Raw genomic sequence first — 18,201 nt, forward strand, 5'->3', positions numbered from 1 at the left:
TTAAGTGATGTCCAGGGTTACAGAACTGCTGGGGTATAGTGAGACTCGAGGCAGGCTTCTGATACCATGTCCTCTTTTCCTTCATCAATATACAAATATTTCTCAAACTTTATTCTTTTAGGAATTACTTGTAGATTTCTGAGCATTCATAATCCAGAGATTAAAATTTCTTATGTCTGAGGAAAAGTCAAGGAATATTCATTTTAAGAAAAATGTTTCTTTCATGCATTTATTAAAAGGGATCAAGGGTTCTAGAATGAGCCCTTCTTTATAACTTAACTATCAGTTCAGTCTCTGCCTGGCTGATAGATGCTGTGGTTGACTTTGCCATTAGTCGCAGTGCCCTTCAAGTGTTAATGATGAGGATAAAGTACTTGGTGTTATTAGTAAGTCTAAGAAGCCTCAGAACTTCACGTAATTATGGTAGCATAATTCCATAAAAGGAATTCTGACAGATATTACTAAGCAATCACACAAACTACCTACAGTTATTTCCCCTTTAGGGAAGATCATCTTCTATCCTGGGGCTTTCTAGACAGTATTTATAAATTAAGAAGAAAGAAGCATATCATTCTCTCTCTCTCCCTCTCTTCCTCCCTCTCTCTCTCTCCCTCCCTCACCAATCTCTCTCTCTCTCTTTCTCTCCTTTTCCCCTCACCTACCCCTCCTTCCCTTCCAGGTCCTGTGGCTTAAAATCAGTTCCTGGACAATGTCTGTGATTTTTTTTGTTCAAGACTGGTAATCTGTCATTTGAGTCACAGCTCTACTTTGTACTTTTAGGTGGTTAGTTGGAGATAAAAGTCTAATGGACTTTCTAGCCTGGCCTGTCTTTGAACCTTGATCCTCGGATCTTAGCTTCCTGAATAGCTAGGTTTACAGATGAGAGTCATCTGTTCGTTCCTCACTTGTTTTTTCTTTACATAGCTGACTGACTCTATAGAGGTCTCTGAGAACTGTTTTGCACCTTTTCTATGTTTCTTTATACTAGACACATCTAGACTGTGTTAGTTACAGGGAGAAAGGCATCTTCCTCTTCTGAATAGATTCCTTGATGAAATTTTTGTTGAGGTAGTCTCCGTGACTCTTTGTTACCTCATCATGATTTTGTGTGGCCACTTAATTCAATTGGCCATTTAATTCAATTTGGTAGTCATGTGACAGGTTATAAACCAAATACACATCATTTTGGCTGAAAGACAATCTAGGAAATGAAGTGGTGACTAGAAAAGGAAGCCATAGTTCTGTATTTTTTTTACAGAGTAATTTAGCACTGGTTCATTTGGAAAATGTTATCTCTGACACCCTTAGTTTCCTAGAGGCCTAAGGATTTGGAGTCAGCCTCCTCAGAACCCTATTCAGAGACTTTCAGAGTTAAATCTTGAACCAAAACTGTGGTGGTACACACCTTCATCACACACTTGAGAAACTTGAAGGCAGAAGGATTATGAGTTTGAGGACAGCCTGAGCTACATGTAGAGGCCTTGATTCAAAAAGAGTTTTTTCTTTTAATTGTACATTTGTGTCACTTAGCCATAAATAAGTTGTGGCATTCATGAATGCTTGTTTTCAGTGGAAATGATTTGCTTTGATTCTTTCCACAGGCTATTTTGCAGCCCGTATTGGCAGCAGAAGATTTTACTATCTTCAAAGCAATGATGGTCCAGAAAAACATTGAAATGCAGCTGCAAGCCATTCGAATAATTCAAGAGAGAAATGGTAAAATGTTGATGTTAGAAATCTGTGTGTTAAATACATTTGTTTGTTTTGTAGATTTGACTATTCTGATTCTAATAAGGCCTTAAATGTAGCTGTCTTGCGTACATTTATTTCAAGTTGTGTTTGGGTGCTATGAGAAATTTTAAGTGCATAAGCTTTCTGATCAGTGAGTATTTGACATTTGAAAGAACGCAGCCCAGCATTTGATTTAATGATGTTTTACAATGTAAAGCTTGAAATGTTTTACATTTCAGAGCTTCTGCCTATCCACTGTATTTATGAAAGTTAGTGTTATTGAGTGGTTATAGTTATTACTGAGAGAAGTAACTATCTTATTCTATCCTGTCTGAGACAGTGGTCCTCAGGCTTTAGAGAACATTGAAATTAGTTGGAAGGCTTGAAACACAAATGGTAATGTTCCTAGTTTCTAATTGAGTATGTCTAGGTTGGGAGCTGATAATTCACTTTTTTTTTTGTGCCAGTCCTGGGTCTTGAACTCAGGGCCTGGGCTCTGCCCTCGAGGTTCTTCTGCTCAAGGCTAAAGCTCTACCTCTTGAGTCACAGCTCCACTTCTGGCTTTTTTGATGCCGGGTTGGCTTTGAACCATGGACCCTTAATCTCAGCCTCCTGAGTAGCTAAGATTAGAGGCATGAACTACTGGTGCCTGGCTTTCATTTGCATTTTTAACAACTTTTCAGGTGATACTGAAGCTGCTGGTTTTGGGACCACACTTAGAATCATTACACATTGGGCAGTATTAGGTGGAAGAGAAAACAGAAGGATGATTCTACTGATCCTCTTTAGTTTTATCTTTTGACTGTTCCTGGGCTGAAACTTACTCTCTAGTATTCCTGCTTTTGTTTGAACTTTGACATTAAAATTTTAATTACTTACTTGTAACTGTACTTATCCTTTTAAAACTTGGTTCTCATCTCTTGTTTCCAATTTCTGGCTCTATTGACATCGTCTTAAGTCTTATGTTTTTCCTTTGTTCAATAGGTTGCCTGCCACTATAATCTTTACCATATCTTATCTTAGTTGGGCAGTGGGACCTTATCTGAAAGCTATAGCTTAGTTGCATTAATTGCTTTAAAAAAAAAAATATATATATATATATATATATATATATATACACACACACACATACATTTTGGTGGTACTGAGAATTGAACTCAGGGCTCCACTCTTGCTAGGCAAGCTTTTCTACCACTTGAGACACATCTTCAGTACTATTTTGTGCTGGTCATTTTTAAAAAAAAATTTTGGTACTGGGAGTCAAACCCAGGATGTTGCATTTGCTAGGCAAGTGCTTTCCCATTGAGATACATTCCAGCCCTTGTACTTAGTCATTTTTTTTTTTGTTGTTGTTGTTTTTTTTTTTTTTTTTTATTGTAAAGATACTATACAGAGGGTTACAGTTACATGAGTGAGGTAATGTGTACACTTCCACTTCCTCTTGAACATTGTTACCCCCTCCATTGTTTTCCCCCTACCATCCCCTCCCTCCCTCCCTTCCCCAAGGTTCTTTTTTTTTTTTGATTGTGATTAAGTGATTACTTAATTTCCGGAAATTCACAGTATTGTGGAATAATGATGCTCATTTAAAGTCACAAGTTCATTCTAACTTTCCTGGAGCAAATTGTCTATCACAGTCTGTAATATATAACGGTGCTCATATGTTATATACCATATATGTGATCAGCAGCATGGGGATATTTAGTAGTGGTTCAACCAGATGAGTGGGAGTTCTTTGTTTCTTAAGTCCTGTTAGTTTTGTCATATTACCTAACATTTTGGATTCATCATCCACTTATCAGGGAGACCATGTACTGTTTGTCTCTTCGTTCTTGGCTTACCTCGCTCAACATGATTCCTTCTAGCTCCATCCATTTCCCTGCAAATGCCATTATTTTGTCATTTCTAATGGCTGCATAATATTCCATTGTGTATAGATACCACAATTTTTGGATCCATTCATCTGTGGTGGGGCATCTAGGTTGTTTCCATATCCTAGCTATTGCGAACAGTGCTGCAATAAACATGGAGGTGCACGTGTCCTTGTATATTGGTTCCTGTTGTTCAGGGTAGATGCCTAGAAGTGGTATGACTGGGTCGTAAGGGAGGTCAATCTTTAGCTTTCTAAGGACCCTCCAGACTGCTTTCCAAAGTGGTTGTATGAGTGTACATTCCCACCAGCAGTGTAATAGCGTTCCTCGTTCTCCACATCCCCTCCAGCATTTGTCGTTGGCTGATTTGTGGATGTGGGACATTCTGACTGGGGTAAGGTGGTATCTCAGGGTTGTCTTTATTTGCATTTCCTTCACCACCAGGGATGATGAACATTTCCTCATGTGTTTCTTTGCCATTTTTATTTCTTCATTTGAGAAGTCCCTCTTTAGTTCCCTTGCCCATTTAGTAATTGGTTTGTTGGGTTTGGGAGGGATTAGTTTCTTGAGTTCCCTGTATATACAGGATGTTAACCCCTTGTCTGATATATTGCTGGTAAATATTTTTTCCCAATTAGTTGGTTGTCTTTCTAGCTTGGTTGCGATAGCTTTATCTGTGCAGAAGCTTTTTATTTTAAGGTAGTCCCATTTGTCGAGTCTCTCTCCAATTTGTTGTGACCCTGGGACTCTGTTCAGGAAGTTCCTTCCTGTGCCTATTAGTTCAAGTGTCTCTCCTACTCTGTCCTGCAGTAGTTTCAGGTTTAATGTTAAGGTCTTTAATCCATTTTGAGTTGATGTTGGTGCATGGTGATAGGCTGGGGTCCACTTTTAGTTTTCTGCATGTGGCTGCCCAGTTTTCCCAGCACCAGCGGTTGAAGAGGCTGTGTTTCTTCCATTGTATGTCTTTGGCTCCTTTGTCGAATATCAGCTGGCTGTAGGCCTGTGGGTTTATTTCTGGATCTTCTATTCTGTTCCATTGGTCTTCGGGTCTGTTTTTGTGCCAGTACCATGCTGTCTTTGTTATTATAGCTCTGTAGTAGAGTTTGAAGTTCGGCATGGATAGCCCTCCCATATTGTCTTTATCCCCTAGAATTGTTTTGGCTATTCTAGGTCTTTTGTTGTTCCATATGAATTTTTGGACTGTTTTCTGTATTTCAGTGATGTACGTCATTGGGATTTTAATAGGAATTGCGTTGAATTTGTATATTAGTTTTGGAAGTATTACCATCTTTACTATATTAAGTCGGCCTATCCAGGAGCATGGGAGGTCTTTCCATTTCCTAGTGTCTTCTGCAATTTCTTTCTTTAACTTTTTATAGTTCTCATTAAATAGTTCTTTTACATCTTTGGTTAGGTTAATTCCTAAATATTTTATTTTTCGGGAGGTTATTGTGAATGGGGTTGCTCCCTTTATTTCCCTCTCTTCCTGTACATTATCAGTGTATAGGAAGGCAACTGATTTTTGTGGGTTTATTTTGTATCCTGCTATTTTGCCGAAGTGATTTATGATTTCTAAGAGTTTGGGGATGGAGTTTTTGGGATCGTGGAGGTATAGTATCATGTCATCTGCAAAAAGGGATAGTTTAACTTCTTCTTTCCCTATGCGGATCCCTTTAATGTCTTTTTCTTGCCTTATTGCCCTGGCTAAGGGTTCTAGGACTATATTGAAGAGGAGTGGAGACAGTGGGCATCCTTGCCTTGTTCCTGATTTTAGGAGAATTGGTTGCAGCTTTTCCCCATTAAGTATAATATTGGCTATTGGTCTGTCATAAATGGCTTTTATTGTTTTTAGAAATGTTCCTTCTATTCCTATTTTCTCCAGAGCTTTTAGCATGAATGAATGTTGAATTTTGTCAAAGGCCTTTTCTGCATCTGTAGCGATAATCATGTGATTCTTGACCTTGGCTCTGTTGATATGTTGGATTACATTTATTGACTTACGTATGTTAAACCATCCCTGTGTCTCTGGGATGAAGCCTACCTGGTCATAATGAATTATTTTTTTTATGTGTTTCTGGATTCTGTTAGCTAGAATCTTGTTAAGGATCTTTGCATCTGTGTTCATCAAGGAGATTGGCCTGTAATTCTCCTTTTTGGTTGGGTCTTTGCCTGGTTTGGGGATGAGTGTGATATTGGCTTCGTAGAATGAGTTTGGGATAGCTCCTTCCTTCTCTGTTTCTCTGAAGAGCTTGAGGAGTATGGGTATTAGTTCTTGTTTAAAGGTCTTATAGAATTCTGCTGTGAATCCATCTGGTCCTGGGCTTTTTTTTGTTGGAAGACTTTTGATAGCTTCCTGTATCTCATTATAGGATATTGGCTTATTTAATTGGTTAACTTCTTCTTTGCTCAGTTTGGGCAACTTGTATTTCTCTAAAAATGCATCCATTTCTGCCCGATTTTCTTCCTTTAGAGAGTATAGCTTTTGAAAGTAGTCTGTTAGAATTGTTTGGATATCTTGGGTACGTGTGGTGATGTTTCCCGTGGCATCCCTAATCCTATTAATATGGGTTTCCTCTCTTCTTTTTTTAATTAATCTAGCCAATGGGCCATCAATTTTGTTTATTTTTTCAAAGAACCAGCTTTTTGTTTGGTTTATTTTGGTTATGGTTTTCTGATTTTCTAATTGGTTAATCTCTGCTTTTAATTTGGTTATCTGGCTTCTTCTAGTAGCTTTAGGTCCCATTTTTTCCTGTTTTTCTAGCTGTTTTAATTGCAGCATGAGATTATTTACTTGGTCTGTCTCCATTCTCTTGATGTGGGCACTGAGGGCAATAAATTTGCCCCTCAGGACTGCTTTTGCTGTGTCCCACAAGTTTCTTTGTGACGTGTTTTCATTTTCATTGAATTGTAGGAAATGCTTTATTTCTTCTCTGATCTCTTCTGTTATCCAGGCATTGTTAAGGAGTGTGCTGTTCAATTTCCATGTATTGGAGAAATTTCTGCGGTATGCTTTGTTATTGAGAGCTAGCTTGATTCCACTGTGGTCAGATAGGATACAGGGGATTATGTCGATCCCTTTGTATTTGCTTAAGTTCCTTGCATGAACTATGATATGGTCTATTTTGGAGAAAGTTCCGTGAGCTGCTGAGAAGAATGTGTACTGTGTTGTTTTAGGGTGAAATACTCGGTAGATGTCAGTTAATTCCGCTTGAAGTATGGCCTCTCTTAATTCGGTAGCTTCTTTGCCAATCCTCTGGTTGGTAGACCTGTCCTTTGGTGAGAGTGGTGTGTTAAAGTCTCCTAGTATTATCGTATTGGGATCTATTTTATTCTGTAAGTTTGAGAGCATTTGTTTGACATATCTGGGTGCACCAATATTTGGGGCATATAAGTTGATGATGGTTATATCCTCCTCTTGGATTGTTCCCTTTATTAATATGTAGTGTCCGTCCTTGTCTTTCTGTACTGATTTTAATGAAAAGTTTATTTTGTCAGATATCAGGATAGCTACACCTGCTTTCTTACTGGGGGCGTTTGATTGGTAGATCCTTTTCCACCCCTTCACTCTGAGTTTGTTTGTATGTTTGGCTGAGAGGTGGGTCTCCTGAAGGCAACAGATGGATGGGTCTTGTTTTCTTATCCAGTCCTCAGTTCATTTTCTTTTAATTGGCGAATTCAGCCCATTTATATTAAGAGAGAGTATAGAGAGATGCATTGTTGTCCCTGCCATTCTGTTTTCCTAAGTTTTTCTTTTTTCCTTTCCTCCTGTGCTTGCTCAGTTAGACTTTGAGTAACGCCTGTTTGGGGCAGGCCCCAGTTCCTGGCTGCTTTCTTCAGGTTGTGTCCCCCTTCTTAGAATTCTTTGTAATGCTGGCTTAATGTTTATGTATTCATTTAGTTTTTCTTTGCTATTAAAGGTTTTCAGTTCTCCATCAAATGTGAATGCTAGCTTTGCCGGGTAGATCAGTCTGGGTTGGCAGTTATTGGCTCTCAGGGCTCGTATGGTGCTTTCCCAGGCTTTTCTTGCATTCATTGTTTGTGTGGAGAGATCTGCAGTAATTCTTATTTTTTTCCCATTGTAGTATAGCTCCTTCTTCATTTTTGCTGCATGCAGGATTGTTTCCTTATTATTCAGATCTATCATTTTTACTATAATGTGTCTAGAAGTGTTTCTCCTGGGGTCTTGCTTGTTGGGTGTTCGATAAGCTTTTGTGATGTAGTTAAGATGGTCATTTTTGAGGTGGGGAAAATTTTCATTGATTATCTTGTTAAATAGGTGTTGCATTCCCTTGCTCTGGAATTCCTCACCTTCGTCCACTCCAATTATGCGAAGGTTAAATTTTTTAGCATTATCTGCTTGCTCTTGAATATCCCTTTGGTTTAATTTGAGTGTTTTTTCCATATCTGTCACTTTTTGGTCCAGTTGGTGTATTCTGTCTTCTGTATCTGACACCCTACCTTCCATTTCATTCACTCTGTTGACAGTGGCTTCTGTTGTGGTTTGCATGGAGGAAATGGATCCCTTTATGGATTCAATGTTGGTTCTCAGAGTACTGATCTCACCTCTCAATGAGGTATGCATTACCTCTAATTTGGCATTTATCTCACTTCTTACTGAGGTTTGTGCAGCTTCTATTTTTGCATGCATCTCTTGTTTGATACCCTGTATCTCTTTGGATAGTTCATCCTTGTGCTCTTTCAATTTCTGATCAATTTCTCGCTTTATTTCTTGAGTCATTGCCTCCAGCAACCCTTGGAAGTAGCCTTTGTCTTCCATTCCTGCTTTGCTCCCACTGGGGCTCTCCCCTGTGTGGCTGCTGGCTTTTGAGGTGGGCTTGCTGTCCTGGGTGGTAGTAAACCTTGTGATTTTTCTCTGTGATTTTCGCATGGAGGTTCAGGAGACTGCTCTTCAATTTTGTTTTGGTGTGTCTGTCTTTGCTTGGTTGCTGATTCTGTATTGGTAGAGAGAGTCTGTGCCTGATCTGGGTTCTGTTGGGAGTCTATTTCCAGCTGCTATTCTGACTTAGGATTCTCAGCTCTCTGCTGTAGATTGCTGGCAGTTCCCGCCTTTGGAAGGGTTGAGCAGCCTAGACTGCTTGTGTTTGCTCCTACGGGTGCTCTTGTGAAGAACAGATGCTCTGGATGCACTCTCCCAAATGCTGGAGTCTGCTATGAGCTCCTGATGTGTTTTTGTTTATTTGTTTTGGGCTGGTTGTGGGCTTGAACTCTAGGTTTGGGTGCTGTCCCTCAGCTTTTCAGCTCAAGGCTGGCACCCTACCGTTTGAGCCACAGCACCACTTCTGACCCTTTTTGCTTTTGTGATGCTGAGGAATCAGATCCAGGGCCTCATACATCCAAGACTATCACTCTATTGCTGAGCCGCCTTAACAGTCTGAGCTCCTGCTTACTATCAGGTGCTGGCAGCCTGTGTTGCCCAATTCTCAGTCTAGGGTATATGGGTGGAGTTTTGGTGGGGTTTGGGCTTCTCTTGTCCTGGGCCTCCAGGTCTTTTGTTGTCACAGGCGTGCTTCCCGGGGGAGTGTTGTTTCCTGGTTTTCTCCCCTCTGTTGAGGCGTATGCTCAGCTTTTTACTTCAATTGGGAGGAGTTGGTTGTGTTGTTCAGGCGCCGGATCCCCGGGCCTGGTTCCGGCCCCAGCCTGGAGCGCGCTTGTTAGGCCTGTGCTGATGTGTATACCACCTAGGTTATGCAGCCTGGAGTGCACTCGTTAGGCCTGTGCTGATGTGTATACCACCTAGGTTATACAGCCTGGGGGACACAGTTCGAATTTCTTCTACTGTTGGTAGTCTTGACCCAGGGGCGCTGTTCCTGGCTTGGGCATTTAAGCTCCCTTCCAGGGGTGCTCTTGCTCTAGCCTGGCCAGCTGAGTGTGCTCCACGGGCTGGTGGAGCTCTCAAACAGTTCCCAGTTTTAGTGGGTCCTGTGGTCCGGGTGCTGGGGTAGGGAGTCTAGGTCAGGGTCTGGGGATTCCCTCCAGCTCTGGTCTCCCTTGAGGGATACACTTCCCCTGTGGGGTACTCACCCTGGAGCTGGTTGTTTCTGTGTGGTGTAGGTTGTCAGTTGTTGCAATCCGGGCTGGGTTGGGCGGTGGTGGCTCTGTGTGATTCTTTTCTGTCTCTGCCTCTGTCGAAGCTGTCGGGTCAAGAGTGTCCACGCTCAGGCAGCTTCTTCTCGGTACCTCTGGGGCCCGAGTGACCCCGCCGGGTCGTTGCGATCGTGATCGGGCGGGCGGGTGGTTTGCAGACAGGACCCTTTGTCGCACTGCTGGTGCCGAGCGGCTTTGGCGGGATGGAACCTCTCTGCTCGGGTGGAGAGTGCTGGATCGTTGCGATCGCGATCAGGCGGGCCGGGTGGTCTGCTGGCAGGTCCTTTTGTCACTCTGCTGATGCCGAGCGGCTTTGGCGGGATGGAGCCTCTCTGCTCGGGTGGAGAGTGAGGGGTGGGGGTGGGATCCTCGTGGAGACTCCCGGCTGGTAGGTTTCTCTGTTCCTGGCGATCTGCTGTTCTGCAAACCAGTACCTGATGTTCTGAAAGCGGCCCCCTGTGTCTCTGCTGTGTCTCTGGGGCTCCCCCAGCCCCCGCCGGGGCCGGCTGGCCGGCGGCTTGGCGCACTGCCGCGCGGCCAGTAAAGGTTGGGGGAGGGGTCTTCGCTTTTCTCTGTTTTGAAATTCTTCTTTTTCTCTTTCTTTTTTTGTTATTCTCCGCCTCTGGTTTTTCTCTGAGTGTTCGTCTTTTTGTTGTTGTAGGTCTCTTGGGGAGATTAAGCGTAGGAACTCGAACTCTCTTTTTGGTTGGAGAGAGCTGTGGCGTTTCCCTACTGCCCCGTCGCCATCTTGGTCCCCCCTCCTACTTAGTCATTTTTGAAGTAAGATCTTGCTTTATGCTTGGACTGGTCTGAGCTGTGATCCTTCTTCTTGTGTTTTCCCATATCACTCAGGATGTCAGACATAAACTACTTTTCCTAACCATTGTGCTTCCCTCAAAATCCATGCATGCCATTGGTTGAGATGGAGTCTGTCCAACTTTTATGATTAATTTGTCCTTTAACCATCATCTCCACCGCCCAAGTAGCTGGAATGACAAGTTTGAGCCACTGTGCCTTGATGTATTACTTGTTTTTAAATGTGTGGAACATGAGATAGAGCTTATGTTGATTCAGAGTAACTATAGAATGCTGTAGAACTCTTGTTGAGGATTTTCCTTTCTTTTGTCTGATATTAATAGAGATATATATGAGAGCCACCACCCATCATAAAATCTAAAATACTTTCCACAGTAAACAGAATTGTCCGTGTATAGGAGATATTACCACCCTGACCCTGAAAAGTACATAACACAGTGTAATTACTTTGGTTTAAATAAGTTTGGAAGAGCTTAGTTTGTTCTATAAAATTATTTCCTTAGTATTCTTGAGACTATGCTTTATTCTGATCTGTAGGATGAAGAGGATCAGTTTGATAGTGATTGACAGTGGATTCTAATTTTGCAATTAGAAACTGTATCTTTAATACATTTTAATAAAACAGGAACAAATACCTAAAACCTGTGTAAGCTGTATATTTCAGACTGCCAGTAAAAGAACATGCCAGCAAGAATGGCCTAAGGAGGTGGAAGTTTTTATCTCACAACAAGAAATCCAGGGGAATAAAGTGAAGAAAGATAGGTAACAGGGTTTATCAGTTCAGTGGCTCGGTGATATATTATCAAGGACCCTGAAGCCAACTGTGTAAAGATCCCTGCCTCTAATCCTAGCTACTTGGGAGGGAGAGACAGATGAATTTTGCTCAGAGGAAAGCTCAGGTAAAGTTAGCTCATTCCTCTAGCTACAAAAGGAAGTAAATACAAATGGATTGGGGAGGGGGCAAAAAGGGGAGTAGTTATAATAGCTCAAGTAGTTGAGAACTTGCCTAATAAAAGTGAGTCCCTGAGTTTAATCTCTAGTTATCTGGAAAAAAGAAAACAACCATAATGGGCACTTTTCATCTTTATATTCTACCATTCTTAGTATCTTTTCTCATGATTATACTCTGGCTGTGTTCAGTGTAGTCTCAACAGTGTTAGATGGAGTAAAGGAATGTTTTCTTCTCTACATTTCTTTTTGTTAGCAAGACAACACTTCCATGGAAGCCTTCCAGAAGATTTCCTTTCAGGTCCTATTGATAAAAACTGGAGTTAATTGCCTTTCTTTTTTGGGTCCGGTCGTGGGGCCTGAACTCTGGGCCTGGGCGCTGTCCCTCAGCTCTTCAGCTCAAGGCTACTGCTCTACCACTTGAGCCACAGCGCCACTTCCGGCTTTTTTTTCTTTTTGCTTATGTGGTGCTGAGGAATCGAACCCAGGGCCTCATGCATGCAAGGCCAGTGCTCTACCACTGAGCCACCTTCCCAGCCCTCTAATTGCCTTTCTTAAATCATATGAGGAATGAGACCATTATTATTGGTTTAAATCCAGAGCCATTTTGCTGAGAAGGGTGGGCCTAGCCTCTTCAATATTGCTGCTTGGTTATTCACACAAACCTGGCTTATATTTGTCAAGGGAGAGTGGTAAATGATGTAGAATAATTGCTACAATTACCTGTTACACTGTCAAACCACAGTGTGTAACAATTTTCTGCATTTAAGCATGAGCTAATGCTTAAGTTTCTGCTTAAGAATTTTTAATACTTGTATTTAAGATTGTTGCTTAATTTAGGTCAAAGGATAAGTATTGTAGATCAATGACAGTTAAAACAGGCTGTTTGGAAGTTTTTATTTTTTTTAATTTCCTGTGCTGATACTATTTTTTCTTTTTGTTTTTTGTTTTTTGCCAGTCCTGGGGTCTGGGTGCTGTCTCTGAGCCTCTTTGTGCTCAAGGCTTAGCATTCTACCAATGGAGACACAGTGCCACTTCCAGCTTTTTTGAGTAGTTTCTTGGAGATAATAGTCTCCTGGGGACTTCTCTGCCCAGGCTGGCTTTGAACCAGACCTCAGATTTCTGAGTAGCTAGGATTACAAATGTGAGCCACTGGTGCCTGGCTGGTACTGGTTTTGAACTCAGGTCTTCAATAGCTATCATGTTGTATTAGGTGAGTTGCACCTCCACTTTCAGGTTTTTACTGGTTAATTGAAGATACAGAGTTTCTTGGATTTGTCTGCCAGGGCTGAATTCGAGCTAGGAGCTTCATCTCTCAGCCTCCTGAGAGGCTAACCAGGATTACAGGTGTAAGCCACTAGAGCCTGGCTGGAAGTTGTCTTTGTGCTATGCTAAGCAAAATTTGAAGGTGCTTTGGATCCTTAATTGTTTTTTGTATCTTATAAGAGAATTTGAGGAAAATGTAAGTTAGAACATTAATTTATATTTTTGAAGTACTTCATGCTGTTGCATCATTCCTCCCTTATTCCTTTCATTTTCCTTAGAAAGATTATCAGGAGAATAATCTAATGAAGTTGCACTTCAGATTGGTGAGCTGCGTTAGATGTCAGTTTCAAGTCATGATATTATATTGTAGTTGTCAGAATGTTACCATGGGGAGAAATTGCATGTGAGTATGCAATTACCTCAAAGTGAACTGTTTAATATAAAAATGTGCATCTAAGTGTGAAAAGGATTACAATAATAAAACTGGTTGAGGATAGATCCATACTCTCATAGTCATATGTGGATCAAGAAATGGAAAGTGAAGCTGAAGCAACCTTATGCAAATGCTATAGAATGTAATTATCATAGATATAAATGGAACACTTACTAGTCTTCCTGCTTATCAGGAAGATAGAAGTAATAAGGTAAATTAGACCAACATTTAAAATTACTTCCTATGAATTTTTATTTGCTTTGGGCCTAAGTTAGAACTATTGTGGTTTATAATTATTAGACCAATATCTGAACAGATGCTCTAAGGATAGAAATTTTATGATTCATCTTTCTGTTTCTCTGATGTGCTTCATACTATGTTTTTATTGCACATAATAATCAGGGCCCCCTTATAAGTAACATTTGTTGTAATGTGAATGAAGAAGAATATTAAATGCTGTTTTAATGGAATATTATTTTCTTTTGTAAACTCTCTTCCCATTTAAGGATCATCTTATAAGCATGGTTGCTGTTTTTTTTTTTTTTTTTTAATTTTGTTTTTGTGCTACTGTGGCTTGAACTCAGGTCCTCTTATTCTCATTTGGCTTTTTCACTCAAAGCTGGTGTTCTACCACTTAAACCATGTTTCCACTTCTAGCCTTTTCTGGTTAACTGGGAATAAGAGTCTCATGGACTTTTCTGCCTAGGCTGGCTCTGAACCTTGATTCTCAGATCTCACCCTCCCGAGTAGCTACGATAACAGATATGAGCCACCAAAGACTGACTAAAAGAATAATTTAAGTTCAGCTCAATTGATTTCAGTGGTATGTCTTTAGATATACTGTGTGATAATAGAAGATGTAACTTACATTAATTTTGCCAGACAGCTTTTACTTTTTTGTGGCATTAGAGCTAATACATGTTAGCTAAGCACCCTGCCATTGAACTACCAGCTCCATATTTAATATTTTGAATAGCTAACACCAGGGAAGGTACTGAGATTTCTTTTTTTTTTTTTTTTTGAGGTGGGGTGGGGGAGGGCAAAGTGATAAAGGATTTGAATTGAGGGCTTCCATACTTGGCTGATATTTAACCACTGGAGCCATGCCTCCAGCCTGGAATTTTGCCGGTTATTTTGGAGACAGAGTCTCATGGATTTTTAAAAATTTTTTTATTTTTTCCCGTTCTGGGGCTTGAACTCAGGGCCTGGGCAGTGGTCCCTTGTTTTGCTCAAGGCTAGCACTCTACCACTTGAGCCACAGCACCACTTCTGGCTTTTTCTCCTATGTGGTACTGAGGAATCGAACCCAGGGCTTCATGCATGCAAGGCCAAGCACTCTACCACTGAGCCACATTCTGGGCCCCTCATGGATTTTTTTATGTCACTGGCTTTAAACCATGATACTCCAGATCTAAGATTCCTGAGTAGGTAGGAGCCACTGGTATCTGGCCTGAGAGATATTTCTATGAAAAATCATGGTTAATTTGGTGGGGCTTATACCCTTACATGAAAGTTACACAAAGCAGACAATAGTTAAAGTGAGAAGAACTTAGATTTTTTAAAGTGATAAATTGTAAATGAATTTGTACTTATTGAACTAGAACAATGAGAGAAAAGTGTTTTCAGTTGAGTTGATACCCTTTCATGGTGTTTGGTTTTGAACAGGTGTACTACCTGACTGCTTAACTGATGGGTCTGATGTGGTCAGTGACCTTGAACAAGAAGAGATGAAAATCCTGAGAGAAGTTCTTAGGTACTTTGATTATTTCTCAATGAATAACTAGCAGTATAATATGATATGTACATATATGCTTTTTAACCAGAAAGTATTGTGAACCAGTAAAATATCTAGATTCTCTACTGAAGACTGTTGATATATTTTATCATTTGTAACATGTAAAGATAGCTCTTACTCAAAATACTTAGAAACAGAAGTGTTTCAGATTTTGAAGTTTTTCTTCTTTTTGCTTTTTTTTAGATTTTAAAACATTTGCATGGCTCTTATTATGGAATATGCATCCTTAATTGGAAGTCTAAAATCCAAAATCTTCCAGAGACTGAAACATTTTGAAAATCATACTGGCATGCAAAGATTTTTGTATACTTGAGCGTTTTGGATATTTAGATTGGGGTTGCTTATCATGTTTTTTGGGAGTGGTTTGAACTTGGGTGTGTGCTTGCTAGGCAGGCACTCTGCCACTTAGAGCCATGCCTCTAGTCCTTTTTGCTTTTAGGTTTTATTATTTTTGGTGGTTTATAAAGGGCTTATCAAGTCAAGGCCTCACACTTGCTAGGTTGCCATGATACCACTGAGCCAAGCCTCCAGACATCTTTTTCACTGATTTTTTTTTTTTTAAGCTGGTCCTGGGCTGGAACATTAGGGCTTGGGTGCTGTCCCTAATCTTTTTTTTTTTTTTTTTTTTTGGTGGTTGGGTTGTTGTTGTTTGTGGGGCTTGAACTCAGTATCTGGACATTGTCCCCAAGCTCTTTTGCTCAAGGATAGCACTCTACCACTGTGAATCACAGTGTCATTTCCGGTTCTTTTGGGTAATGGGAGATAAGAGTGTCAGGCACTTCCCTGCTCACACTGGCTTTGAACTGTGATCCTCAGATCTTAGCCTCCTGAGTAGCTAGGAATATACACATGAGCTACAAGCACTTGGTAGCACTTGACTGTTTAAAGCGCTTGTGAGAATATACTAGGTTTAGGGGAAAAAGATAGTTGCCTTCATTTGTGTCACCTGCAGAGTAGACATGATGGTAGTTAAAAGGATGGTCCTCGTTGGAAACTATGACAGGAGTCCTAGGACCTAGTGCTTAATTTCATGGGCTTCAGTTACTGTGGGTAAGGGAGCCAGTGAATCTAGCCCTTTTCTGCCAGATCCTACCTTTTTTGGCAGGGAAACATATTCTCAGGACACCAAACAGATTGCTTGAATTCATAAGTTCATAAAGGTTATGAATATTTGGTTTAAGATGGGCAGTGGTGGCTCACTGGATAAGCCTCTATTTTATGTTACTAGTCCTGCAGTGCTTTGCTTGTGCTTCTACTATTTGATTGTAAGCCACTTTAGAGTAAAACTTGGTTATTTTCAATTATGTATAAAACATCTTGCTCATAATGTAATCTCAAGTTACCATATTTCTTGGTTAAATATTTATCTTTTGACCAAATAAGAAAATTTACTTTTCTAACTTATTTTTGTATCTTTCAGAAAATCAAAAGAGGAATATGACCAAGAAGAAGAGAGAAAGAGAACAAAACAGGTACCTATAGACCATATAAATAAAACAGGCATATTTCATTGTTAATTTTATTGTTTATAATCTACCTTCTCTTTGCTTATTAACATGTAAACTTAGGTGAGCCTCATAGTGTTATATTTTCTGGTCAAGTCTAGGCATTTATATTCGTATTTTATCTCTTTTTTTTGTAGAGAAAGTATATACTTTCTTACAAGAGAGTATACGTTAAGCATTGTTCTTTTTGGCAGGCATGGAACTTGAACTCAGGGCCTGAACGCTGTCCCTGAGCTCTTTTGTGCATGGCTAGTGCTGTACCACTTTAAACCACAGCCCCACTTCTTGTTTTCTGGTTGGTAATTGGAGATAAGAGTCTCACCGACTTTCCTGCCTGGGCTTTGTACTGCAATTCTTAGATCTTAGCCTCCTGAGTAGCCAGGATTACAGGCATGAGACAGGCAGCATCTGACTTAAACATTCTTAAAAACATTCTTAAAAAGAAAGTAATTCGTGCTGTGGATGTAGATCAGTAGTAAATAGTATATGGCCAATCATGTATGTAGTATGTATGAAGCCCTGGGTTCAATCTCTAGCACTAAAATAACAGCAGCCAACACCATCCCCTGCCACCATTCCCCTCACAAAAAAAAATCCTCAAAACAAATGCTAAAAAACCCCAAACTAGCAAACAAAATCCCCCAGCAGTTACTGTTTATGACTTCCTAGTTCATCAGGCATCCTATTTTTTAAGTTCCATGATAAAAACCAAGACCATCAATTCCAAAAGGTATAAATGTCATATTTTGAGGAGTTCCTTATGGAAATCCTCCTATGTTCTATTCGGTAAAAAAGAAGATTAAGAAAAACATTTACTTTTCCATTCTCCTTGACCTCTTTATTATTCTAGCAGAGCATGGTAGCTATTTCTAAAGGCTCCTTGCAGGCTTTAACATTGTCAACTAAATTCAGCATCACATTGCCTGGTATACAGTTCTATAGAGAACCATTTCTGGGGCTGGGAAGGTGGCTCAGTGGTAGAGTGCTTGCCTTGCACGCATGAGGCCCTGGGTTTGATTCCTCAGCATCACATAAGCAAAAAAGAAAAAAGCTGGAAGTGGCGCTGTGGCTCAAGTGGTAGAACGCTAGCCTTGAGCCTTGAGCTGAGGGACAGCGCCCAGGCCCAGAGTTCAGGCCCCATGACTGGACCCCCCCCCCCAAAAAAAAAGAACCATTTCTGTGAATTTATCTTTCCCAAGGGTAAATTAAACATGGATCTGGTAGAGGTAAGGGAAGCTAGTATTTGTCTTTTCCTGTCCTCTTTTCTGGCTGCTCCTCTTGATGTGTTTTCCTATCTCCCTGAAGAGCAAAGGAAACCTAATGTCAACTCTCTGTCCAGGACTTCAAGGTCATTTCCTTTTTTACTCACATTGTCCTGACATATCCTTGTATTATGTATTCTCTTGGCAAAATGAAATGAAGAGCAGAAGAGATGTTTTAGGGTTAAGAACTGTTTTCTGTTTGGGTGAATATCTTTAGTAATTGAGGTGTGAAGTTCTTAGGTATTAATGAAGCTTTTTAAACACAAAGGTATAGAGTAGAAACTTGCTCAAAATTATTATGAAAAGACAGTAGTTTTAACCTTCTGATTTATAGGGAGACCATAGTAAGCTTTTTTGAATACTACATTTTAGAGATGATTTTTTTTTTCTGGAAGAAACTTTTTCTAGATCTTTTATTATGGAAATATCAAACTTACAAAAGTAAAGATGGTAATAATAAGCCTATGTA

At 40.3% G+C, this 18,201-nt stretch overlaps 1 protein-coding gene across 1 annotated transcript in view; it reads left to right on the plus strand.

Annotated features, from left to right (window-relative positions):
* The window catches only part of Cfap36 (cilia and flagella associated protein 36), a 38,504-nt gene that overhangs the window by 9,268 nt on the left and 11,035 nt on the right, over nt 1-18,201 (plus strand). The window contains exons 4-6 of the mRNA XM_070025664.1: nt 1,602-1,716; nt 14,836-14,923; nt 16,386-16,437. Coding sequence (XP_069881765.1) covers nt 1,602-1,716; nt 14,836-14,923; nt 16,386-16,437 — 255 coding nt within the window. The remainder of the gene's footprint in view (nt 1-1,601; nt 1,717-14,835; nt 14,924-16,385; nt 16,438-18,201) is intronic.

The sequence above is a fragment of the Dipodomys merriami genome, unplaced genomic scaffold, assembly GCF_024711535.1.
Source record: "Dipodomys merriami isolate MVZ:Mamm:240054 unplaced genomic scaffold, mDipMer1.0.p SCAF_17, whole genome shotgun sequence".
Taxonomy (NCBI): domain Eukaryota; kingdom Metazoa; phylum Chordata; class Mammalia; order Rodentia; family Heteromyidae; genus Dipodomys; species Dipodomys merriami.